This window comes from Nerophis lumbriciformis, linkage group LG27 (genome assembly GCF_033978685.3).
Source record: "Nerophis lumbriciformis linkage group LG27, RoL_Nlum_v2.1, whole genome shotgun sequence".
NCBI lineage: Eukaryota > Metazoa > Chordata > Actinopteri > Syngnathiformes > Syngnathidae > Nerophis > Nerophis lumbriciformis.
This window is the reverse complement of record NC_084574.2, coordinates 32,366,767-32,393,894: the sequence shown is the minus strand read 5'-3', so window position 1 is coordinate 32,393,894 and position 27,128 is coordinate 32,366,767. Positions and strand designations below refer to the sequence as shown.

The 27,128-nt window shown below is 42.0% G+C and overlaps 1 protein-coding gene across 1 annotated transcript; it reads right to left on the bottom strand.

Annotated features, from left to right (window-relative positions):
* LOC133624302 (phospholipid phosphatase 3-like) lies at positions 1–27,128 on the bottom strand. The gene is made up of 6 exons (XM_061987783.2): positions 26,831–27,128; positions 14,548–14,705; positions 14,188–14,471; positions 12,056–12,113; positions 7,619–7,795; positions 1–765 (listed from the first exon to the last, which is right to left on the bottom strand). Exons 1-6 carry the CDS (start codon positions 27,081–27,083, stop codon positions 667–669), a joined length of 1,029 nt encoding a protein of 342 aa, XP_061843767.1. The 5' UTR covers positions 27,084–27,128; the 3' UTR covers positions 1–666.

The window sequence follows — 27,128 nt, the reverse complement described above, 5'->3', positions numbered from 1 at the left end:
CATGATGTACTAGAAAAACAAAGTGACTTAGTTAGCATCCTTCCCAATATAATTATATTCACTGTTGCAGGTTTTTTTTTTTGACAAAATGGTGCCAGATTTTTACAGAATGTACTTAGTGGTAATACTGCTTACATTATACATTACGCAGTATAGAAATCAACATTAAGAAAATATTTACACGTTGTGGTTGGCCAATGACCCGACTCATCTCAAGAATCACATGATCAAAGCCTATTATTGCAAGTTGTGAACATTTTTGCAAGTTGTGAAATATCATCCATTTTTTTGTGTTTCTAATTCAAAAACAGTTGAGAGCATCAAAAAAAAAACCTCCAGAATCTAAATCAAGTCGATGAAATGTCGAGTGTTATGATGTCATTGTCCTGATCCCAGTTAGTCGACAGCAACGTTTGTGTGAGCAACGGTGCTGATGCTGAGAAAACATGAGGAGAGTCTGTGTGTGATCTGTTGTCATGGCAACAACAAACAGAGCCTATAGAGTAAAGGACTGTACAGTATTGCTGTGCACTCTTTCTGTCACATCCTCTGCTCAGTCTTGTCCAAAAGGCTGAGGTATGTGGTTTAACGTCACAGGAAGTAGGCTCACTTTCTTCACATCTTCTGCATGAAGCACACCTGGCGGCTGGCAGGTGGAGGGAAGCCTTAGCAGATGCTGTGATGTGCTGATAAGGGCTTGTCCTGGGTCTGGACCGCATCCTTATTCCAGCTTGGCTTCTTAAACATGGACGAGATGTAGTAGGCCTGCCAGGACACATGGTTGTAACACGTTTAACATGGATAACAAGACAAGGAATTGGGCTAAAATGAAGTGAAAGGCATGCCGAGACACCTCTTTTGAACACATGTAACATAGGCAACAAGACAAGGAATAGGGCTCAAAAAAGAAGTAGAGGGCCTCACAAGACACATAGTTTTAACACATGTAACATAGACACCAAGATAAAGAATTGGGCTAAAAGAATGTAGTAGGCCTTACAAGACATTAGTTTTTAGTACTTTTGGCATGGGAAACAAGACAAGGAATTGGGCTACAAAGATGCAGAAGGCTTGCCAAGACACTCGTTTTAACACATTCAACATGGATAACAAGACAAGGAATTGGTTTACAAAGATGAAGAAGGCATGCCGAGACACCTGTTTTGAACACATTTAACATAGGAAACAAGACAAGGAATTGGGCTGAAAAAAGATCTAATGGTTTAAAATACATTTAACATGGATAACAAAACAAGAAAATGGGGTTTAAAAGATATATAAAAATCTGAGAAAACATAGTTTTAACACATGTAACATAGACACCAAGATAAAGAATTGGGCTAAACACAATGTAGTAGGCCTTACAAGACATTCGTTTTTAGTACTGTTGGCATGGGAAACAAGACAAGGAATTGGGCTAAAAAGATGAAAGATGAAGAAGGCCTGCCAAGACACACGTTTCAACACATTTAACATGGACAACAAGACAAGGAATTGGGCTAAATAGAAATGGAAGGCCTGCCAAGACACCTGTTTTGAACACATGTAACATAGGCAAAAAGACAAGTAATTGGGCTCAAAAAAGAAGTAGAGGGCCTGCCAAGACACATAGTTTTAACACATTTAACATAGACACCAAGATAAAGAATTGGGCTAAACAAAATGTAGTAGGCCTTACAAGATATTAGTTTTTAGTACTTTTGGCATGGGAAACAAGACAAGGAATTGGGCTAAAAAGATGAAGGCCTGCCAAGACACACTTTTCAACACATTTAACATGGACAATAAGACAAGGAATTGGGCTATAAAGATGGAGAAGGCCTGCCAAGACACTCATTTTAACACATTCAACTTGGACAACAAGACAAAGAATTGGTCTACAAGGATGAAGAAGGCATGCCGAGACACCTGTTTTTGAACACATGTAACATAGGCAACAAGACAAGGAATTGGGCTCAAAAAAGAAGTAGAGGGCCTCACAAGACACATAGTTTTAACACATTTAACACAGACACCAAGATAAATAATTGGGCTAAAAACAAATGTAGTAGGCCTTACAAGACATTAATGTGAGCAAATTTGGCATGAGAAACAAGACAAGGAATTGGGCTGAAAAGATGGAGAAGGCCTGCCAAGACACTCATTTTAACACATAACAAGACAAGGAATTGGGCTAAAAAGAAACGGAGGGTCTGCCAAAACACCTGTTTTGGACACATTTAACATAGGCAACAAGACAAAGAATCGGGTTAAAAAAAAGAAGTAGAGGGCTTTACAAGACACACAGTTTTAACACATTTAACATAGACACCAAGATAAAGACTTGGGCTAAAAAATGTAGTAGACCTTACAAGACATTGGTACTTTTGGCATGGGAAATAAGACAAGGAATTGGACTAAAAAGATGTAATAGGCCTGACAATACACACGTTTTAATACATTTAACATGGATAACAAGACAAGAAATTGGGCTAAAATGAAGTGGAAGGCATGCCGAGACACCTATTTTGAAACACATGTAACATAGGCAACAAGACAAGGAATCGGGTTAAAAAAAAAAGTAGAGGGCCTCACAAGACACATAGTTTTAACACATTTAACACAGACACCAAGATAAATAATTGGGCTAAAAACAAATGTAGTAGGCCTTACAAGACATTAATGTGAGCAAATTTGGCATGAGAAACAAGACAAGGAATTGGGCTGAAAAGATGGAGAAGGCCTGCCAAGACACTCATTTTAACACATAACAAGACAAGGAATCGGGCTAAAAAGAAACGGAGGGTCTGCCAAAACACCTGTTTTGGACACATTTAACATAGGCAACAAGACAAAGAATCGGGTTAAAAAAAAGAAGTAGAGGGCTTCACAAGACACACAGTTTTAACACATTTAACATAGACACCAAGATAAAGACTTGGGCTAAAAAATGTAGTAGACCTTACAAGACATTGGTACTTTTGGCATGGGAAATAAGACAAGGAATTGGACTAAAAAGATGTAATAGGCCTGACAAGACACACGTTTTAATACATTTAACATGGATAACAAGACAAGAAATTGGGCTAAAATGAAGTGGAAGGCATGCCGAGACACCTATTTTGAAACACATGTAACATAGGCAACAAGACAAGGAATCGGGTTAAAAAAAGAAGTAGAGGGCCTCACAAGACACATAGTTTTAACACATGTAACATAGATACCAAGATAAAGAATTGGCCTAAAAAAATGTAGTAGGCCTTACAAGACATTTGTCTTAGCAAATTTGGCATGGGAAACAAGACAAGGAATTGGGCTAAAAAGAAATGAAAGGCCTGCCAAGACACCTGTTTTGAACACATGTAACATAGGTACCAAAATAAAGAATTGGGCTAAAAAATTTAGTAGGCCTTACAAGACATTAGTTTTTAGTAGTTTTTGTATGGGAAACAAGACAAGGAATTGGGGTAAAAAGACAGAGAAGGCCTGCCAAGATACTAATTTTAACACATAACAAGACAAGGAATTGGGCTATAAAGAAATGGAAGGCATGCCAAGGCACCTGTTTTGAACACATGTAACATAGGCAACAAGACAATTAATTGGGCTCAGAAATTGAGTAGAGGGCCTCACAAGACACATAGTTTTAACACATTTAACAAAGACACCAAGATAAAGAATTGGGCTAAAAGAATGTAGTAGGCATTACAAGACATTTAGTTTTTAGTACTTTTGGCATGGGAAACAAGACAAGAAATTGGGCTAAAAAGATGAAGAAGGCCTGCCAAAGACACTCGTTTTAACACATTTAACATAGATAACAAGACAAGGAATTGGGCTATAAAGAAATGGAAGGCCTGCCAAGACACTTGTTTTGAACACATGTAACATAGGCAACAAGACAAGGAATCGGGCTCAAAAAAGAAGTAGAGGGCCTTACAAGACACATAGTTTTAACACATTTAACATAGACACCAAGACAAAGAATTGGGCTAAAAGAATGTAGTAGGCCTTACAAGACATTAGTTTTTAGTACTTTTGGCATGAGAAACAAGACAAGGAATTGGGCTAAAATGATGAAGAAGGCCTGCCAAGACACACGTTTTAACACATTTAACATGGACAATAAGACAAGGAATTGGGCTATAAAGATGGAGAAGGCCTGCCAAGACACTCGTTTTAACACATTCAACATGGATAACAAGACAAGGAATTAGTTTACAAAGATGAAGAAGGCATGCCGAGACACCTGTTTTGAACACATTTAACATAGGAAACAAGACAAGGAATTGGGCTGAAAAAAGATCTAATGGTTTAAAATACATTTAACATGGATAACAAAACAAGAAAATGGGGTTTAAAAGATATAGAAAAATCTGAGAAAACATAGTTTTAACACATGTAACATAGACACCAAGATAAAGAATTGGGCTAAACACAATGTAGTAGGCCTTACAAGACATTTAGTTTTTAGTACTGTTGGCATGGGAAACAAGACAAGGAATTGGGCTAAAAAGATGAAAGATGAAGAAGGCCTGCCAAGACACACGTTTCAACACATTTAACATGGACAACAAGACAAGGAATTGGGCTAAATAGAAATGGAAGGCCTGCCAAGACACCTGTTTTGAACACATGTAACATAGGCAACAAGACAAGTAATTGGGCTCAAAAAAGAAGTAGAGGGCCTGCCAAGACACATAGTTTTAACACGTTTAACATAGACACCAAGATAAAGAATTGGGCTAAAAGAATGTGGTAGGCCTTATAAGACATTAGTTTTTAGTACTTTTGGCATGGGAAACAAGACAAGGAATTGGGCTAAAAAGATGAAGGCCTGCCAAGACACACGTTGCAACACATTTAACATGGACAATAAGACAAGGAATTGGGCTATAAAGATGGAGAAGGCCTGCCAAGACACTCATTTTAACACATTCAACTTGGACAACAAGACAAAGAATTGGTCTACAAGGATGAAGAAGGCATGCCGAGACACCTGTTTTTGAACACATGTAACATAGGCAACAAGACAAGGAATTGGGCTCAAAAAAGAAGTAGAGGGCCTCACAAGACACATAGTTTTAACACATTTAACACAGACACCAAGATAAATAATTGGGCTAAAAACAAATGTAGTAGGCCTTACAAGACATTAATGTGAGCAAATTTGGCATGAGAAACAAGACAAGGAATTGGGCTAAAAAGATGGAGAAGGCCTGCCAAGACACTCATTTTAACACATAACAAGACAAGGAATTGGGCTAAAAAGAAACGGAGGGTCTGCCAAAACACCTGTTTTGGACACATTTAACATAGGCAACAAGACAAAGAATCGGGTTAAAAAAAAGAAGTAGAGGGCTTCACAAGACACACAGTTTTAACACATTTAACATAGACACCAAGATAAAGACTTGGGCTAAAAAATGTAGTAGACCTTACAAGACATTGGTACTTTTGGCATGGGAAATAAGACAAGGAATTGGACTAAAAAGATGTAATAGGCCTGACAAGACACACGTTTTAATACATTTAACATGGATAACAAGACAAGAAATTGGGCTAAAATGAAGTGGAAGGCATGCCGAGACACCTATTTTGAAACACATGTAACATAGGCAACAAGACAAGGAATCGGGTTAAAAAAAGAAGTAGAGGGCCTCACAAGACACATAGTTTTAACACATGTAACATAGATACCAAGATAAAGAATTGGCCTAAAAAAATGTAGTAGGCCTTACAAGACATTTGTCTTAGCAAATTTGGCATGGGAAACAAGACAAGGAATTGGGCTAAAAAGAAATGAAAGGCCTGCCAAGACACCTGTTTTGGACACATGTAACATAGGTACCAAAATAAAGAATTGGGCTAAAAAATTTAGTAGGCCTTACAAGACATTAGTTTTTAGTAGTTTTTGTACGGGAAACAAGACAAGGAATTGGGGTAAAAAGACGGAGAAGGCCTGCCAAGACACTAATTTTAACACATAACAAGACAAGGAATTGGGCTAAAAAGAAATGGAAGGCATGACAAGGCACCTGTTTTGAACACATGTAACATAGGCAACAAGACAATTAATTGGGCTCAGAAAATGAGTAGAGGGCCTCACAAGACACATAGTTTTAACACATTTAACAAAGACACCAAGATAAAGAATTGGGCTAAAAGAATGTAGTAGGCATTACAAGACATTTAGTTTTTAGTACTTTTGGCATGGGAAACAAGACAAGAAATTGGGCTAAAAAGATGAAGAAGGCCTGCCAAAGACACTCGTTTTAACACATTTAACATAGATAACAAGACAAGGAATTGGGCTATAAAGAAATGGAAGGCCTGCCAAGACACTTGTTTTGAACACATGTAACATAAGCAACAAGACAAGGAATCGGGCTCAAAAAAGAAGTAGAGGGCCTCACAAGACACATAGTTTGAACACATTTAACATAGACACCAAGATAAAGAATTGGGCTAAACAAAATTTAGTAGGCCTTATAAGACATTAATTTTTAGTACTTTTGGCATGGGGAACAAGACAAGGAATTGGGCTACAAAGATGGAGAAGGCCTGCCAAGACACTAATTTTAACACATTTAACATGGACAACAAGACAAAGAATTGGGCTACAAAGACGAAGGCCTGCCAAGACACACATTAGTTTTAGTACATTGGGCCAAAAAAAAGTAGGCCTGACAAGACACACGTGTTAACACATGGATAACAAGACAAGGAATTGGGCTCAGAGATATATAGGCCTGACCAGAAACATGGTTTTAACACATTTAACATAGGCAACAAGACAAAGAATCGGGTTAAAAAAAGAAGTAGAGGGCCTCAAAAGACATCTGAACACATGTAACATAGGCACCAAGATAAGATACACGGAAATTAAGCGAGGGAGTTAAACCGAGCGCTCTGCTGTTTACTCTGAGGGTAAATCTCCGTAGCAAGGTCTGTGTAGTTGCGTTCCCCCGTGTTTTTTCAAGCCAAACAACGCTAGTGCCCATGCGCAAGCACTGCTGTGACTTTGTTCCCAGGAAGTAAGCAGTGTTGCCTAAAAGTTTTTTCTGTAATTTAAAAGGTATTACTAATTTTACCGCGGTTTATCAATATACATTCCTAGTTCTAACTTATATCTGTCCGTAGAATCTATAAAGAAGCCCTGAAAACTACAACAAGGCTGACAAAGACGCAGTCGAAGTGGAGGCACATAAATAAGAGATGGTCAGAAAGCGGCTTAAAGATGGTCTGTGTAAAACAATCTATGCAAGAAACACCATTACATTTCATGTTGCATGTGCATGTGCATGTGCATGTACAAGCCAGCCTGTCCCACAACAAGAGGATATAGAAAAAAAATAAACTTTTTGACTTCAACGTGGGACAACAATGGCGGCCACGTGCAAAGCTCTCCGGGTAAATCTTTACCATATATGGAGATATACGTTCGCCTGGAGGAAGTATGAAGGAAGACAATTTTATAAATATCTCGCCATGCCCCCATGGTTTGATTTCAAATTTCTGGGACTTATGCAGATCCCAAATACACAAAAACGGGTACCAATACGTAAGAAAAGGTGGTTTTGCATAACAGGTCTACATTTAACATGAGCAACAAGACACGGAAATGGGCTACACTCACCACCCAGTATGCAGTGAGGGCTCCCAGTATGTACCCAACAACCACGTCCGATGGGTGGTGTCTGTTGTCACTGACGCGGGTCAAACCTGTGTAGAAGGCCAGCAAAAACAGGAAGAACTGCAGCACAGGCTTTATCAGGCGAGCCCCTTTCCACGTCAGCCGAGCCTGAAGATAAAACTGCACCAAAAATATATGGCTGTCAATGGCCATCAATAAACAATTATATGTTGATTAGTGTCAGTCTACGAATTCTTGCCTGCTTGTGATTGTATAAAAAATGTCACCTTGTGTTCATGTCAATTATTATCACTGTCCTAACTCGATTTGCAGCAGGTAGTAAATGACAGAGACAAACTATATCAATTACGGCAGCACTACAGGGACAAACTCCAGTTGCAGTCTCTAATAGCCTCATTGTAAAAACTAAATATCAATAATGATTGTCGCGCTGTAATAAGGCGCAACACATGTTACAAACTCTTTAGTTTTCTATTATTTAAACTTAAAGAAAATGACTGACTTTGAAGTATAACTAAAGAGTTAGCTGGTTATTTATTTGCATAACGTAGTAAGGCAAATAATTACAAATGTACTCAAATGTTACAAAGGTGTCACTTATGTTTATGTATTGTCAGGCTTGTCACTGACAGTTTGGTTATGTTTTAGTTTTTTTCCTCTGTTTTAGTTCCTGTGAGCGCTCTTATTTTTATTCAGTTTCCTGCTTGTCTCCCTGAGCGCTGTTTCCCCTCACCTGCGGCTGATTGGCACCCTGGCCACACCTGGTGTCAATCAGTCGGCTGCTATTTGTACCTGCCTCGCCCTCCAGTCAGTGCTGGAGTATTGTGAGCTGTTCCCTGGTTCTTGTATGCTGGCTCCTGTTAGCTGTTTCCAGTTTGCCTGTTTACTGTTTCCTGGTTCCTGATTCCTGTTTTCCTGCATTTTATTTTTGACATTAAAAGTCATGTTTTCCTCCATCACTCCTGCCATCTCTGCATCTTGGGGTTCGTCACCAACACTTCCCGACATTTATTATGTTTGCATATAGTGGACAAAAATGCATACCCGCTTGTACTCGCGATCTTGCTCTTTCGGCCACTACACAAAGTTTGTGACCATAGGTGAGGCTAGGAAGATAATGTAGATTGACCAGTAAATCGAGAGCTTTGCCTTTTGGCTCAACTTTTTTCACCACGACGATCCAGTACAGCGACAGCTTTTCTGCAGATGCTGCGCAGATTTGCCTGGCGAACTTGTGCCCCCGCCTTCACTCACTCATGATGAACAAGATCCCAGGATACCTGAACCCCTCCACCTGGGGCAAGACCTTCTTCAACCTAAAGGTTGCAATCCACCCTCAGAACTATGGCCTCAGATTTACAGGTGCTGAGTCTCATTCCAGAAGATTCACACTAAGCTGTGAACGCAAGAGGTCACAGCTTGATGAGATCATCAGGACCACATAATTTGCAAATAGCAGATATGAGAGCCTAAAGTCCCCAAACTGGACACCCTCAATGCCTTGTCTGGGCCAAAAATTCTGTCCAGGACAATTATGAACAGAACCATTGACAAAGGGCAGACTTGACAGAGGTCAACATTTACAGTAAACATGCTCAACTTACTGCTGGCAATGCCAACCAGGCTCTTTCTACATAGCATGTAGTAGCATGCCATCAATCTCAAAGTTTTGGAGCACCCCCGACAGGGAACCGCGAGGTACACGGTCAAATGCATTTTCCAAGTGCACAAAGCACGTGTGGACTGGTTGAGGAAACTAATGCAACCCCCAGTACCTTTTCAAAGGTGTAGAGCTGGCCCACTGCCCACTGACCAAGAGTACAACTACATTGCACTTCTTGTAGCTGTAGCTGTAGTTGTACTCTTCTCTCCAGCACTCTGGAATACACTTTTACAGGGTAGCTGATGAGTGTGACCTGATCCCCCTTTAGTTGGAACATCCTAACCTCTGGTGTTCACCTTGCAACCACAGCTTCAATTGGTCGTTTCAGCGATGGAGGCGTGGAATACGCCATTCTTATTTGGACTCAATATCCTGGGCCTCATCTAGGATGTAGAAGAAGCTCTGCTGGAGGTAGTATTTGAAGACTCGATGAATGGTAGACTCTGCCAAACGTTCCCTGCACTCCCTCACTATACGCTTTTGGTCTGTCACCACTGTCCAGAATGCTTCCCTGCCATACTGTATACTGCAATGCTGCTCATCGCCTGGTTGTGATCAGTTGACAGTTCATACCCAAAACAAAGAAGAAGAAGAAGAAGAAGAAGAAAAAGAAAAAGAAAAGGTTTTGGCACCAGCATCTAATCTAGACCTGACCTCTATCTGACCAATCTAAGTCTATGAACACGAAGCCTATGTGGATGAGAGGCGAAATGTGTTCTAAGACAAACTGAGCAGTCCAGTTGCGATCGATTGAATGCCCTGAGAATACAATGACCTGGATGAATGAGAACATCCATAGACAGACTACAAAGTTCATCACTGACCTGGGGACAAGGGTTTCCTGGTGCCAGGTGAACCTATGAAAATCGTTGTGTGAACATGGTGTTTATTATGGCCAAACTGTGGTTAGCACAGAACTCTAATAACATAACTTCACGGATTTGGATCGAGCAGGCCAATTCTCCCAATCACACTGTCGTTGCAAGACATGGGCAATGGCGTCTCCCAGTAAAACTATGGAGCCAACAGTAGGATGCTCTGCAGCACATCTCTAACTCCAAGAAGGTTTGGCACTCTGAACTGAAGTTTGGTGTGTATGCACAAACAACAGTCAGGACCTTTCCGAACCGAAGTTGTAGGGAAGAAACCCTCTCGTTCACTGGGGATGACCTCAACACATAGGCACTGAGCAAGGGGGCTATTGTAAGCAGGCACCAGCTAGCTGCCTTTTTACTGAAGCAACTCCAAAGAAGAACAAAGTCTAGACCCTCTCGAGGAGTTTGTTTCCAGAAATTGAATTGGGGGATTAGGTGATATATATATCTAACTGGAACTTCTTATCCAGTCGCACGCCCTCCATCGCCACCCAACATACAATGCACCAGAATCTTATTGCATGTGGTGCGTCTACAGGATGAGGTAGTGTGGAATTTTCGGACTGGGCCTGGCTGGGCCCAATTGGTAGCCCTGGTGGCCCTGAGCCATCAGGCGCTCTATTGTCCCATGTCCGGGTGAAGTACAGTCTCTCCTCTCGATCTGTTCTACAGGGTCTTCTGAATCACTGTTTATCTGGCCCGTCACTTAGAACCGTTTGCCTTGGGAGAACCTTCCAGGGGCATATAACTCTGGCCAATATAGCTCCTTGGACCACTTGTGGCCCAAACCCCTCCACCACAATAAGGTGGCAAAGAAAATGGATACATGGACAAAATCGGCACAGTAAAAATGTGAATTAAAAGTGTTCAGTCTTGAACTTATTTTAACTTGAATTGAATAGTGTTTCTCACTAGAGGTGTCTTAGAATAGTCGACAACCCCAATTCATGTCGGAGGAGTGTGGTTCGACAATCAACCTTGGTGTATTGAAGCCTTCCACGGGAGTGAAGCTAGTTGAATACCAGAGGCCCCTGGCATACAGCGGGTGTATTGGAAGAATGTTTGAGGATGGTTGACGCGGTGTCGATACGCCGCCGCCGAACAAGGGGCACAGAAGACAGAACTTGCCGTGCCACTGCTTGCCCTTGCCGGAAATTGGCTACGGCGCACTGGACTGAGCAGTCCAGTTGCGATCGATTGAATGCCCTGAGAATACAATGACCTGGATGAATGAGAACATCCATAGACAGACTACAAAGTTCATCACTGACCTGTAGGTTTACCTACAGAACCCTTGTTATGACGTCTACTTAGGACACCCCTGCTCTAGATAGTCAAGTTAAATCATCAGCCGAAGCTGGCCCTCACTAAACTTCTATAAACCTCACTAAACTTTACCGTGTTTATTTGTCTAATTTAGTGGAGGTGGAAAACGTTTCAAATGAGATCTGTTTATTTGTGGGGATCCTCATTAAGATGTATATAGCCTTCCTAATGTTTCTTCCAGGCCCTTCGTAGCGGCATCAATTCTGTTCTTATGCGGCTGACATGCTCAAAGACAGTCCTCCATGAGCACATAGAAATGCAGCCCATCCCTCTCAATCCCCCCTAAACAATAGAGGAGAGCAGTGAGGCAGCGAGTTGAGGTCACACCCCTCCCACAGTGAAACAAAGCGACCTCTGTGTTTTTCATTTCTGCTTTCAGATTTCTTTTTGCCCCCGTTTATTTTTTTTCATTTTTTTGCTTTTATGCTGCTCACTGGACTGGTGAGAGCTCTGTGTCTCCCTGCTTTTTCTATGCGCTTCTCACTATAAAGGGGTGGTAATTGGAAAATGGAAGCAAAGTACTGTAATAGAGGTAGAAAATGCTGCTATACTTACGGCTAAATAGAGCATTGTGTACATAGCAAATGAAGCGTGGCCAGAGAAGAAGGACTTCCTAAAAAGTAGAGTGGAAAAGACGTCAGTTTAATAAGCATTTTTATACTGTGGATGAATGTATAGACTAGGGTTGTACGGTATATTGGTATTAGTATAGTACCAAATATGATTAATTAGTATCGCGATAAAGTATCGGTCCGCCTGTAATGATACCAAGTACAGTAGCGTATCTAGTCGATACTACTATGATGACATCAATATTTTTTGGCATCACAACATCTTCTTTCGTTTTTTAAAAATGTATATTATGTTTATAAACTCAGGAAATATGTCCCTGGACACATGAGGACTTTGAATATGACCCATGTATAATCCTGTAACGACTTGGTATCTGATTGATACCCAAATCTGTGGTATGATCCAAAACTAATGTAAAGTATCAAAAAACAGAAGATCAAATGATTATTACATTTTAACCGAAGTGTAGATAGAACATGTTCAAAGAGAAAGTAAGCAGATATTAACAGTAAATGAACAAGTAGATTAATAATTAATTTTCTACCATTTGTCCTTGATAATTTTGACACAATAATAGAATGATAAATGACGCAATATGTTACAGCATATGTCAGCAGACTAAATTAGGAGTCTTTGTTTGCTTACTCACTATTAAAAGACAAGTTGTCTTGTATGCTCACTATTTTATTTAAGGACAAACTTGCAATAAGAATTATATGTTTAATGTGCCCTAAGATTTTTTGTTAAAACAAAGCCAATAATGCGAGTTTGATCATAATGAGTTTGATCATATTACGCCTATACTGGCTCACCTGCACTGGCTTCCTGTGCACTTAAGATGTGACTTTAAGGTTTTACTACTTACGTATAAAATACTACACGGTCTAGCTCCGTCCTATCTTGTCGATTGCATTGTACCATATGTCCCGGCAAGAAATCTGCGTTCAAAGAACTCCGGCTTATTAGTGATTCCCAGAGCCCAAAAAAAGTCTGCGGGCTATAGAGCGTTTTCTATTCGGGCTCCAGTACTATGGAATGCCCTCCCGGTAACAATTAGAGATGCTACCTCAGTAGAAGCATTTAAGTCCCATCTTAAAACTCATTTGTATACTCTAGCCTTTAAATAGCCCCCCTGTTAGACCAGTTGATCTGCCGTTTCTTTTCTTTTCTCCTCTGCTCCCCTTTTCCTTGAGGGGGGGGGCACAGGTCCGGTGGCCATGGATGAAGTGCTGGCTGTCCAGAGTCGGGACCCGGGGTGGACCGCTCGCCTGTGCATCGGCTGGGAACATCTCTGCGCTGCTGACCCGTCTCCGCTCGGGATGGTGTCCTGCTGGCCCCACTATGGACTGGACTCTTACTATTATGTTGGATCTACTATGGACTGGACTCTCACAATATTATGTCAGACCCACTCGACATCCATTGCTTTCGGTCTCCCCTAGAGGGGGGGGGGGTTACCCACATATGCGGTCCTCTCCAAGGTTTCTCATAGTCATTCACATCGACGTCCCACTGGGGTGAGTTTTTCCTTGCCCGTATGTGGGCTTTGTACCGAGGATGTCGTTGTGGCTTGTGCAGCCCTTTGAGACACTTGTGATTTAGGGCTATATAAATAAAGATTGATTGATTGAGATTGAATGCAATTTGTTGTGGTCCCCTTTATTTAGAAAAGTACCGAAAAGTACCGAAATACATTTTGGTATCGGGACAACACTAGTTCACAGTATACATCCCTAGTTCCATGTATAGGTTAGTTATCTACCGATTACTCAAATATTTACTTATATTATGGGATATGATTGCCAGATTCATTTTCCAGAGGAAAAAATACATGAAGAGAACTTGTTAGTAAAATTTCAATCATCTGGACGCTATAGGTACAGGGACAACACTAGTATGTATGTGTAGAAAGTATACCGTAAGTATAAATGGATGGAAGGATGGATGAATGGATTGATGGATACATGGACACACACATGAATGGATAGATGGAGGGGTTGGTAAGTGGGTAAATAGATGCATGGATGATGGATAGATAGATGAATGGATGTATGGGTCTAAGGATGCATGCATAAATTAATATACAGATGGATGGATAGATAGGGAACACACACCTGGCCTCCTCTATCAATCGACGGTCAGTTTTGGGACAGAGTGGTTCTATGTATGTTCCATCCGTGCATTGGAGCGACGCATACGTGACCCCACACACCGACAGGAAGTGCGGCCGCAGACGGCCCACACTCAGCTTGGCTATGTTTGTCAGTGATTGGCCAACGCAGCAGCCAAACAGGAAGCAGCCCAACTCCTTGTACAGACAGGACACATACTTGTTCTTGACAAAAGCCTTGGAGGTGACACCTAGGTACCGCAGCCGGTAACACTCCCCTAAAGCGATCTGCAGGTGGACATGTGACGGAAACCACCATGTTAAAAAGGTTGTGTGGAGTTTATTGATGTTGATGACCACTCACCGTGACGCCCGTGATGAGGATGCCGGCAGCGATGAGGACTTCATCTGGTATGGTCTCAGAGCGCAAGTAGGGGTAGGCGATGCTGAGGTCTCCACAAATAAAACCTCTTTTGTAAGGACTCACTGCCTTCAGCTCAGATACAAAGAACGGGATGGAAGCTAAAAGGGGGAGATAAGCGACATCAGGATCAATGTTTATGTTACTACAACATCATTTCACTTCCTCAATAGATTCCATCTCAGACCAAGGCCTACATGTTCAGGATGGGTGAATTGAGGCTTCAGACAAGGGTTGTACGGTATACCGGTATTAGTATAGTACCGCGATACTAATGAATCATATTCGGTACTATACTGCCTCTAAAAAGTACCAGTCATCCAAAATTAATGTAAAGTATCAAACAACAGAAGAATAAGTGATTATTACATTTTAACAGAAGTGTAGACAGAACATGTTAAAATAGAAAGTAGGCAGATGTTAACAGTAAATGAACAAGTAGATTAATAATTCATTTTCTACAACTTGTCCTTAATATCCATCCATCCATCCATCTTCTTCCGCTTATCCGAGGTCGGGTCGCGGGGGCAGCAGCCTAAGCAGGGAAGCCCAGACTTCCCTCTCCCCAGCCACTTCGTCCAGCTCCTCCCGGGGAATCCCGAGGCGTTCCCAGGCCAGCCGGGAGACATAGTCTTCCCAACGTGTCCTGGGTCTTCCTCGTGGCCTCCTACCGGTCGGACATGCCCTAAACACCTCCTTAGGGAGGCGCTCGGGTGGCATCCTGACCAGATGCCCGAGCCACCTCATCTGGCTCCTCTCGATGTGGAGGAGCAGCGGCTTTACTTTGAGCTCCCCCCGGATGGCAGAGCTTCTCACCCTATCTCTAAGGGAGAGCCCCGCCACCCGGCGGAGGAAACTCATTTCGGCCGCTTGTACCCGTGATCTTGTCCTTTCGGTCATAACCCAAAGCTCATGACCATAGGTGAGGATGGGAACGTAGATCGACCGGTAAATTGAGAGCTTTGCCTTCCGGCTCAGCACCTTCTTCACCACAACGGATCGATACAGCGTCCGCATTACTGAAGACGCCCCAGCAAACAAAGGCTCCTAATTTAGCTGCTGACATATGCAGTAACATATTGTGTCATTTTCCATTCTATTATTTTGTCAAAATTATCAAAATTGTCCTTAATAATTTTGACAAAATAATAGAATGGAAAATGACACAATATGTTACTGCATATGTCAGCAGCTAAATTAGGAGCCTTTGTTTGCTTACTTACTACTAAAAGACAAGTTGTCTTGTATGTTCACTATTTTATTTAAGGACACACTTGCAATAAGAAACATATGTTTAATGTACCCTAAGATTTTTTTGTTAAAATAAAGCCAATAATGCAATTTTTTTGTGGTCCCCTTTATTTAGAAAAGTACCAAAAAGTATCAAAATCATTTTAAAGTTAAAAGTTAAAGTACCAATGATTGTCACACACACACTAGGTGTGGCAAGATTATTCTCTGCATTTGACCCATCACCCTTGATCACCCCCTGGGAGGTGAGGGGAGCAGTGGGCAGCAGCGGTGGCCGCGCCCGGGAATCATTTTGGTGATTTAACCCCCAATTCCAACCCTTGATGCTGAGTGCCAAGCAGGGAGGTAATGGGTCCCATTTTTATAGTCTTTGGTATGACTCGGCTGGGGTTTGAACTCACAACCTACCGATCTCAGGGCGGACAATTTTGATACCGGTACCAACATATTGGTATCGGGACACCACTATTTCAGACACACATCAACTTTGAGAGATGCACTGGAAAAACCTGATTCCCGGCTTCTTAAAAATAGACTTTAACATGAAATACATAATTTAGATACGAATATGTTGTACATATTTGTCTGACTCCTTATCCCAACTACTGTTTTTCTTAAACAACATTTGACCAAATTCTTAGTCCTATCTTGTCGATTGCATTGTACCATATGTCCCGGCAAGAAATCTGCGTTCAAAGAACTCCGGCTTATTAGTGATTCCCAGAGCCCAAAAAAAGTCTGCGGGCTATAGAGCGTTTTCTATTCGGGCTCCAGTACTATGGAATGCCCTCCCGGTAACAATTAGAGATGCTACCTCAGTAGAAGCATTTAAGTCCCATCTTAAAACTCATTTGTATACTCTAGCCTTTAAATAGCCCCCCTGTTAGACCAGTTGATCTGCCGTTTCTTTTCTTTTCTCCTCTGCTCCCCTTTTCCTATGGACTGGACTCTTACTATTATGTTGGATCCACTATGGACTGGACTCTCACAATATTATGTCAGACCCACTCGACATCCATTGCTTTCGGTCTCCCCTAGAGGGGGGGGGGTTACCCACATATGCGGTCCTCTCCAAGGTTTCTCATAGTCATTCACATCGACGTCCCACTGGGGTGAGTTTTTCCTTGCCCGTATGTGGGCTTTGTACCGAGGATGTCGTTGTGGCTTGTGCAGCCCTTTGAGACACTTGTGATTTAGGGCTATATAAATAAAGATTGATTGATTGATTGAAATTCTAAAACATTTCTGCAGAGAAACCCTATCTGTTGATAATTTCTGAACATTTGCCGTCGAGTTAAAAATTATTGCAGATGTGACAAATACATTTGACCAGTGGTGTGTCGTCAGGGCCAGCATGCCCTTCTCTGCTGGCCGAACATAACCAAAAATCACAATCATAATTAAAGATAAAAGCATTTTTTTATTTACTTTTCCTAAATATCTAAAAGTATGCATATTATCTTCATGTCATATTATGCTCCTTCCAGTGCTGTTGTTTTTAGTTTTAGTTTGTATCCAATCAGAATTCAGCTAGCTTATGTTGCCATGCTGTACCAAATCTGCCCCGGGGCCTTCAGAATCAACAATGCAGGCGTCCGTGCATACAGTTGATAGACAGTTGCGATAGCCAATCAGATCACAAGTTGTTGATAGTAGCCTATCTAGGTAGCCTGATGTTAACGAGACTGTGATTGGATACTCACTTGTCATTCCAAAGTGACGTGTTGACCCACAAAGAAGGAGTACAAAACATTGACTAGTGTGTGTGTGTGTGACAATCATTGGTACTTTAACTTTTTTATTAGGTGGCAGATATATATTGGGTGTCTTGTATGTTCACTATTTTCTTTAAGGACAAACTTGCAATAAGAAACATGTTTAATGTACCCTAAGATTTTTTGTTAAAATAAAGCCAATAATGCCATTTTTTGTGGTCCCCTTTATTTAGAAAAGTATCGAAAAGTACCGAAAAGTATCGAAATACATTTTGGTATCGGGAAAACACTAGTTCACGGTATACATCAAACTCCTGTCACTCTGCTTCACACTCTCCACACACCCTTATGACCCTTGCTGCTCTTTTTCATGCCATTTTCTCGTCCAAGTAAGTTTTCTTTATTCATGCCGAAAAGTATCGAAATACATTTTGGTATCGGGAAAACACTAGTTCACGGTATACATCAAACTCCTGTCACTCTGCTTCACACTCTCCACACACCCTTATGACCCTTGCTGCTCTTTTTCATGCCATTTTCTCGTCCAAGTAAGTTTTCTTTATTCATGCCATAGTTTGTCAGTTTTGTTTCATTGTTCATAGTTTCTGCCTTTGTGCAAGTTTTGTGTTTATAGTCAAGTTTTGTACTTCCGCCCTTGTGCGCGCTATTTGTTTATTCTTTTTTTGAGTGTTAAAATTAAATATGTATTTACGGTATACATCCCTAGATCCCTGTATAGGTTAGTTATCTACCCATTACTCCAAAAAAAATTATATTATGGGATGAGTGCCAGATTCATTTTCCAGAGGAAAAAATACATAAAGAGAACTTGTTAGTAATATGTCAATCATCTGGACGCTACGGGTCCTTTAATTAAGGACATTTGACCAAAAGAGTTTCTCCAATTAGGTGACAGTTGGACATGGACATATTTTACTTTTTAAGCAATCCCCTTGATCAGATAGCAGTAATAAGGTCTTCTCCTGTGACAAATGAGCAGGAGACAGAGAATGTACCGTAATGAGGAACTGACAAAAGGTCAAACTCGTAGTTTTACAGTATGATAATGTTGGCGGCCCCAGAGTTTTTCTCTGGAGAAACTAAGCCATTGGACCATTGAGAGGAATGTGAAGGTCACTCCATGCATGGCTCCACCGGGATTGAAGGAACTCGCCAGAATGCTCCCGTTTCCTGAGCGAACATACGCGCAATCGAGAGACTGTGAAGTGGACAAGTTAAAATGGAAAAAAAAAGGTCTCAGTCTGCGCAAGTTGGAGAAAAAGGAGAGAAAGGAGGTTTTTGTTTGTGACTTCATCTCAACTCGTCCCTAGAAAACAAAGCGTGAATGCTGGAGCCTGAAGCAGCCTGACACTGCCTGTTTGTCTCGCTGTACACGCTCCCCAAGCCCCACGTCCCACCCTCCCCCCCCCATTAACAACAACAGTACCTTTTTATTGTATGCCTCTATTAAGCTTGGACTCTATCACATGTCTGCAAAAATGCACGTCGTTCTGTCCTCATCACGTCTAGTCCGGTGTTAAAACACACGACCTCGTCGTCCAATCAGTGTGTGTGCACGTTAGCCGTCATTACATCATTCTTCCTGTCCTGTCATCTACTGCATACTTTGACCATGGGAGAGAGGGGACAGCTACCACGCAAACACGCACACGCGCTGGGGACCGTGCATATTATTTATAGAAAAATACAATTCCCCCGATTCCCCATCGACTCTGCTCTACCCTGAGAACTAGGGGTTGCCATGGAAACAGTAGAATTCCCGAGGCAATGCACAATCCAGCTGGCAGGAGAGCTTTGGAGTGCATGTTTGGTAGGGAAACACAAGTCACACATGTGCAGAGTGGAAAAGGGGGGGGGAAAAAAACAAAAAAACAAACCTGAAAACTTTTCTGAAAACACCAAATCTAAAATATCATCCTTAGAGAAAGTCAACCCCCGAAGCCCAAGTCCAAAATGAATACTTTAAAAAGTCCTTGTTTGTATATTATAAAGTAGCCTTGGTAATCACTCCAGTGTGAATTCTTTCAAAGAGCCCCACATGACGTACAATTGATACTGTTAGAAATGGACATTCACCAGACACTGCATTAAGCACAACCTACAAGTGCATTGTAAAAAAAATGGGAATATTGCGCAAAACATTTTTGACTCAAGTAGGGTTGTGTCAGGACTTGGACTATGGCGTGGTTTGTTCTCCCGAGGTGCAAATGATTTGGACCAGATATGACGTGCAGGTGAATACATATTTAATTTTAACACTCAAAAAAAGAATAAACAAATGGCGCACACAAGGGCGGAAGTACAAAACTTGACTATAAACACAAAACTTGCACAAAGGCAGAAACTATGAACAATGAAACAAAACTTGCAAACTATGGCATGAATAAAGAAAACTTACTTGGACGAGAAAACGGCATGAAAAAGAGCAGCGAGGGTCATAAGTGTGTGTGGAGAGCGTGAAGCAGAGTGACAGGAGTTTGATGTCGCCAGGCTGACTGGTTAAATAGTAGTGACATGATTAAAGACAGGTGCGTGAGTCGTGAGGGCAGGTGAAAACTAATGAGTTGCTATGGTGACAAACAAGAGTGCACAATGAGTCCAAATGTGGAACAGGTGAAACTAATGGGTAACCATGGACACAAGACAAGGGAGTGAAAAGCAGGAACTAAAAAGAGTCCAAAACCAAGCAGAACATAACTTAAACAAAACAAGCTCTGTGAGAAGTGCCATATAAACAAAATGTTTTCCCTTACTTACTGACATAAGTAAGTGACATCACGAACTTCAGAGGCTGCAATATGACAACTGGGGATCAGAGTGCGACACTGGCAGAGGAGCTTAACTGTTTCTTTGCCCGTTTCGAAACCCCCCAGCGACACTCATCTGCTCCAGCCCTGCCCCCGCCGGGCTCCGGCGCCACTCCACTCACTGTACAGGAGCACAGTGTCAGACGAGTGCTCCTGGCTGTGAACCCCAGGAAGGCTACCGGACCAGACGGAGTACCTGGAAAGGTGCTCAGGACGTGCGCCCACCAGCTCGCTCCCCCCCTCACCAGGATCTTCAACCTCTCCCTGGCTCAGGCAGTCATCCCATCCTGCCTGAAGTCATCTACAATAATCCCGGTGCCGAAGAAGTCTCCCATCACCAGCCTAAATGATTACCGACCAGTGGCCCTCACTCCGGTAATCATGAAGTGCTTCGAGCGACTTGTTCTCCAGCACATCAAGGACCAAATCCCTCCAGACTTCGACCCCCACCTGGCAACTCCCGGGTTAAATAGTAGTGACATGATTAAAGACAGGTGCGTGAGTCGTGAGGGCAGGTGAAAACTAATGAGTTGCTATGGTGACAAACAAGAGTGCACAATGAGTCCAAATGTGGAACAGGTGAAACTAATGGGTAACCATGGACACAAGACAAGGGAGTGAAAAGCAGGAACTAAAAAGAGTCCAAAACCAAGCAGAACATAACTTAAACAAAACATGATCACACAGACATGACAGGTTGTATGGTATACCGCTATTAGTATAAGTACCGCGATACTAATTAATCATATTCGGTACTATACCGCCTCTAAAAATGACCGGTTCGCCACCTTCCCTGTCGTCGTCACGTCGTGTCATTGCCGGTTTACTAGCAGACGAGCATGTTCGGCGGCGCACAGTCACGGAGTACTTACAAGCAGACACAGTGTGTAGACAGAAAAGGGAGAACGGACGCATTTTGGCTTGAAAACTAACGATAAAGGTGAAGTTATAACACTTAAACGCCCTCAGGAAGAGGTGCTTTAAGACAGTGGTTCTCAAATGGGGGTACTTGAAGGTAATGCCAAGGGGCACATGAGATTTTTTTTAAATATTCCAAAAATAGCAACAATTCAAAAATCCTTTATAAATATATTTATTGAATAATACTTCAACAAAATATGAATGTAAGTTCATAAACTGAACATCAAATCAAGTAGGCTATTCCATTCATTACAATGCAACAATGCAACAATGCAATATTCAGTGTCGACAGCTAGATTTTTTGTGGACATGTTCCATAAATATTGATGTTAAAGATTTCTTTTATTGTGAAGAAATGTTTAAAATTTAAGTTCATGAATCCAGATGGATCTCTATTACAATCCCCAAAGAGGGCACTTTAAGTTGATAATTACTTCTATGTGTAGAAATCTTTATTTATAATTGAATCACTTGTTTATTTTTCCACAAGTTTTTAGTTATTTTTATATCTTTTTTTCCAAATAGTTCTAGAAAGACCACTACAAATGAGAAATATTTTGTACTGTTATACAATTTAATAAATCAGAAACTGATGACATAGTGCTGTATTTTACTTCATTTATCTCCTTTTTTCAACCAAAAATGCTTTGCTCTGATTAGGGGGTACTTGAATTAAAAAAATGTTCACAGGGGGTACATCACTGAAAAAAGGTTGAGAACCACTGCTTTAAGACATGGGAGTTGGCAGTGTTTTAGCTACTTCTAAAATCACTAATCCTCGCCTCCGTGGCGACAAATAAAGTACGTTTCTTACAAGTATCATCCCTGCAGGACAAGGAATAGCTAAACATGCTTCACTACACACCGTAGCTCACCGGCGTCAAAATGTAAACAAACGCCATTGGTGGATCTACACCTAACATCCACTGTAATGATACCAAGTACAGGAGCGTATCTAGTCGATACTACTATGATTGCGTCGATATTTTTTGGCATCACAACATCTTATTTTGTTTAAAAACAAATGATATGATGTTTATAAACGCAGGAAATATGTCCCTGGACACATGAGGACTTTGAATATCAATCAATCAATCTTTATTTATATAGCCCTAAATCACAAGTGTCTCAAAGGGCTGCACAAGCCACAACGACATCCTCGGTACAAAGCCCACATACGGGCAAGGAAAAACTCACCCCAGTGGGACGTCGATGTGAATGACTATGAGAAACCTTGGAGAGGACCGCATATGTGGGTAACCCCCCCCTCTAGGGGAGACCGAAAGCAATGGATGTCGAGTGGGTCTGACATAATATTGTGAGAGTCCAGTCCATAGTGGATCCAACATAATAGTAAGAGTCCAGTCCATAGTGGGGCCAGCAGGACACCATCCCGAGCGGAGACGGGTCAGCAGCGCAGAGATGTTCCCAGCCGATGCACAGGCGAGCGGTCCACCCCGGGTCCCGACTCTGGACAGCCAGCACTTCATCCATGGCCACCGGACCTGTGCCCCCCCCCTCAAGGAAAAGGGGAGCAGAGGAGAAAAGAAAAGAAACGGCAGATCAACTGGTCCAACAGGGGGGCTATTTAAAGGCTAGAGTATACAAATGAGTTTTAAGATGGGACTTAAATGCTTCTACTGAGGTAGCATCTCTAATTGTTACCGGGAGGGCATTCCATAGTACTGGAGCCCGAATAGAAAATGCTCTATAGCCCGCAGACTTTTTTTTATATGACCAATGTATGATCCTGTAACTACCAAAACTAATGTAAAGCATCCAAAAAAGAGAAGAATAAGTGATTGTTACATTTTAACAGACTTGTAGATAGAACACGTTAAAAGAGAAAGTAAGCAGATATTAACAGTAAGTGAACGAGTAATAATTCATTTTCTACCACTTGTCCTTAATAATGTTGACAAAATAATAGAATGATAAATGACCCAATATGTTACTGCATATGTCAGCAGACTAATTAGGAGCCTTTAATTGTTTACTTACTACTAAAAGACAAGTTGTCTTGTATGTTCACTATTTTATTTAGGGACACAATTGCAATAAGAAACATATGTTTAATGTTTTGTTAAAATAAAGCCAATAATGCAATTTTTTTGTGGTCCTCTTTATTTAGAAAAGTACCAAAAAGTATCGAAATACATTTTGGTACTTACCGGTACCATAATATTGGTATCGGGACATCACTAGACTCAAGAGTTGAATTCTGAGTAAAATAACCAGTTAAAAGTGTAAAGTATGTTTTGGTTTTTGTTTTTACAGTTTAAAACGTGAATCAGTTCATCAACTTAATAGTGTTTTGAGATAAGAGCTCAGAGAATTGTTAGCTAAAAATTCAGTTCCAAGCATCCCTATTAGTTTTACTCACAAGCATTAACTTATGTGTGCTTATTTTGAGTGTACCGTTTGTATTTTAACCATGTGATGCACTTAGCGAGCTTGCTCTGTGAGAAGTGCCATATAAACAAAATGTTTTCCCTTACTTACTGACATAAGTAAGTGACATCACGAACTTCAGAGGCTGCAATATGACAACTGCGGATCAGAGTGCGACACTGGCAGAGGAGCTTAACTGTTTCTTTGCCCGTTTCGAAACCCCCCAGCGACACTCATCTGCTCCAGCCCTGCCCCCGCCCCCACCGGGCTCCGGCGCCACTCCACTCACTGTACAGGAGCACAGTGTCAGACGAGTGCTCCTGGCTGTGAACCCCAGGAAGGCTACCGGACCAGACGGAGTACCTGGAAAGGTGCTCAGGACGTGCGCCCACCAGCTCGCTCCCCCCCTCACCAGGATCTTCAACCTCTCCCTGGCTCAGGCAGTCATCCCATCCTGCCTGAAGTCATCTACAATAATCCCGGTGCCGAAGAAGTCTCCCATCACCAGCCTGAATGATTACCGACCAGTGGCCCTCACTCCGGTAATCATGAAGTGCTTCGAGCGACTTGTTCTCCAGCACATCAAGGACCATATCCCTCCAGACTTCGACCCCCACCAGTTCGCATACCGGGCGAACAGGTCCACAGAGGACGCCATCGCTGTTGCTCTCCACTCTGCTCTGAACCACCTGGAGCAGCAGCAGAGCTACGTCCGGATGCTCTCTGTGGACTATAGCTCTGCCTTCAATACAATAATCCCGGACAGACTCTGCAATAAACTGGACACTCTTGGCCTCCCCCCTCTCACAAACGCCTGGATAAGGGACTTCCTAACGGACCGACCCCAGAATGTGAGACTTGGCCCGCACCTCTCATCCTCCCGCACGCTGAGCATCGGCTCCCCACAGGGCTGTGTGCTGAGCCCTCTCCTCTACTGCCTTTACACCCATGACTGCAGTCCGGCCCACAGTGACAACCTTACCGTCAAGTTCGCCGACGATACCACAGTGGTCGGGCTCATCTCCAGGGGTGACGAGGCTGCCTACAGAGAGGAGGTCCTGAAGCTGACGGCCTGGTCTTCGGAGAACAACCTCGCTCTCAACACCAGCAAGACCAGAGAGATCATCGTCGACTTCAGGAGGAGCAGCACCGACCCTGCCCCCCTCTACATCAACGGCGAGCGTGTAGAGAGGGTCCACAGCTTCAGGTACCTTGGAGTCCACATCTCTAATGACTTCTCCTGGACAGTCAACACCACATCAATCATCAAGAAGGCTCAGCAGCGGCTACACTTCCTTAGAGTCCTCGGGAAGTACAACCTGAAGCCTGACCTGCTGCTGACCTTCTACCGCTCGTCCATCGAGAGCCTGCTGACCTACTGTATTACGGTATGGTACGGCAGCTGCACTGCAGCAGACAGGGAGAGGCTGCAAAGAGTGGTCAAGACGGCTCAGAAGATCATCGGCCGCCCTCTCCCCTCTCTGACGGACATCTACACCTCCCGCTGCCTCAACAGAGCCAGTGCCATCATCAAGGACAGCACCCACCCTGGCTCTGACCTGTTCCACCTGCTGCCCTCTGGGAAGCGCTACAGGTGCATTAAAACCAAAACAAACAGGCTAAAGAACAGCTTCTTCCCCAGGGCCATAACCATCCTGAACGGACTGCCCCATTGTCCCTCATAACTGCCTTCTCTTCGGTGCAATAACCCATTCCACCAACCACCCTGTTTTTTTTTGTGTTTTTTTTCATGTATATATTCATTTCACACCATATTCATTGCACTTCTACATTTTTTTATATTTTTATATATTTGCACATTGTTTTTCTAGCATGCACACATCGCAGTGTATGGAATGGCCTCAATCTCGTTACCTTGCGTAATGACAATAAAGCTGATTCTGATTCTGATTCTGATAACTTTGTTTGTCCAACTACGGCCATGGACGAAAGTGAGTGTGAAGGACAGTGCCGAGAAAAAACAACAACAGGTAGATTCATTGAATTAAAAAAGGTAATCATTAAAAACATGACTGAGCGTGTCGCCAACTTGGCTAAGCAATTTGAGCGTATCACTGCTCACCTGCACCATACTCAAGCAGCCAAGAATGTTTCAATAATATCCAAACGACAGACATTTTATCCATGAAAATATGGAAAAGCTGCTGATGGTGTGTTTGACCCAGAAGTACATGGAATCCAAGTTAAATGCTGTGCATTATTAATAAATGACTTAATAAACTATTAGTACAAGTAGTACATGCTATGGTATTGTTTTCATCCAATATTTCATATCTAAAAGTTGTTTTTAAAGGCATGTTACATGTTAACATTGTGCTGGTTGGGGGGAGGGCAAGCACCAATTAGGGAGATATTGATTTTTGAGAAACATGTGTTTTAGTTAAGAGCTCCATCACAGAACCAATTATGCTCGTAAGATGAGGTACTACTCCTTATATTATTCAACATTTGGGTAATTTCTCACATTTCATGAGTTACTGGAATTGTTTTTTTTTTCTATTTTATCGTCAGCTGTAATCATCAAAATTACTAAGAAATACATTCTTGAAAATGGTCAACCTGGTAATTGCATACAATATTTCACTTCTTTGAAAAGTAACGTTTCAGAGACGGATTCTAGGGGCCCATGATGGAGGGGGGGCAATGATGATGAAATTATAATACAGAATAAATAATGACACTGTGTTGGGGGCCCTGTAAAGATTCTTTTCATGGGGCCCAAAATCCCTAGCGGCGCCCCTGTTCACAGACATTCACACAGAAGTGTGTTAAGTTATTTTGACATTATTATCAACTAACTTGCTTCTGCGCGTGTGCATGTCCACACAATATAACCTATAGTAAAAGTGTATGTGTTTTTTTCCATTTATTTAATATTGACATCAGTGTAGCACTGTTAAATATTAATTGTTACACTTTGCAGTTTTGTCAATATTTTTGTAGTGCTTGGGTGAAAATATAACACTAAATCTAAAAATGATGAGCAAAAATACACTGTCCATAAACTAAATTTAAGGAAACGTGAAACAAAAATAATGTGATATGGTTGATTATTTCATTATATTAGTTTATAAGAGTGAATACAAATGAATAATTTACCCAGGACGAGGCAAAGTATGTCCAAAGCCACTAGAAGTTTCCGAGTGGATAAAGTAAATCCACCAATCTCAATCACTTTCTTTCTGGTGCTCCTCTCCATCACCGGGGCTTCTGGCCGCACCGCCCGGCTTTTAGTCGCTTTGGGTCGGATCTCTGAGCTGACACGGGCGCGGTGTGGCCCACCACCAGACTGGTCCAGCATGACGAGTGACGTCGGGGTAAAAAAAAAAGCACCGGACAACTTTTTTGTCATTCGTAACTTGGGGGACAGCCTTGACTCCAAACACGCCTCAGAGAC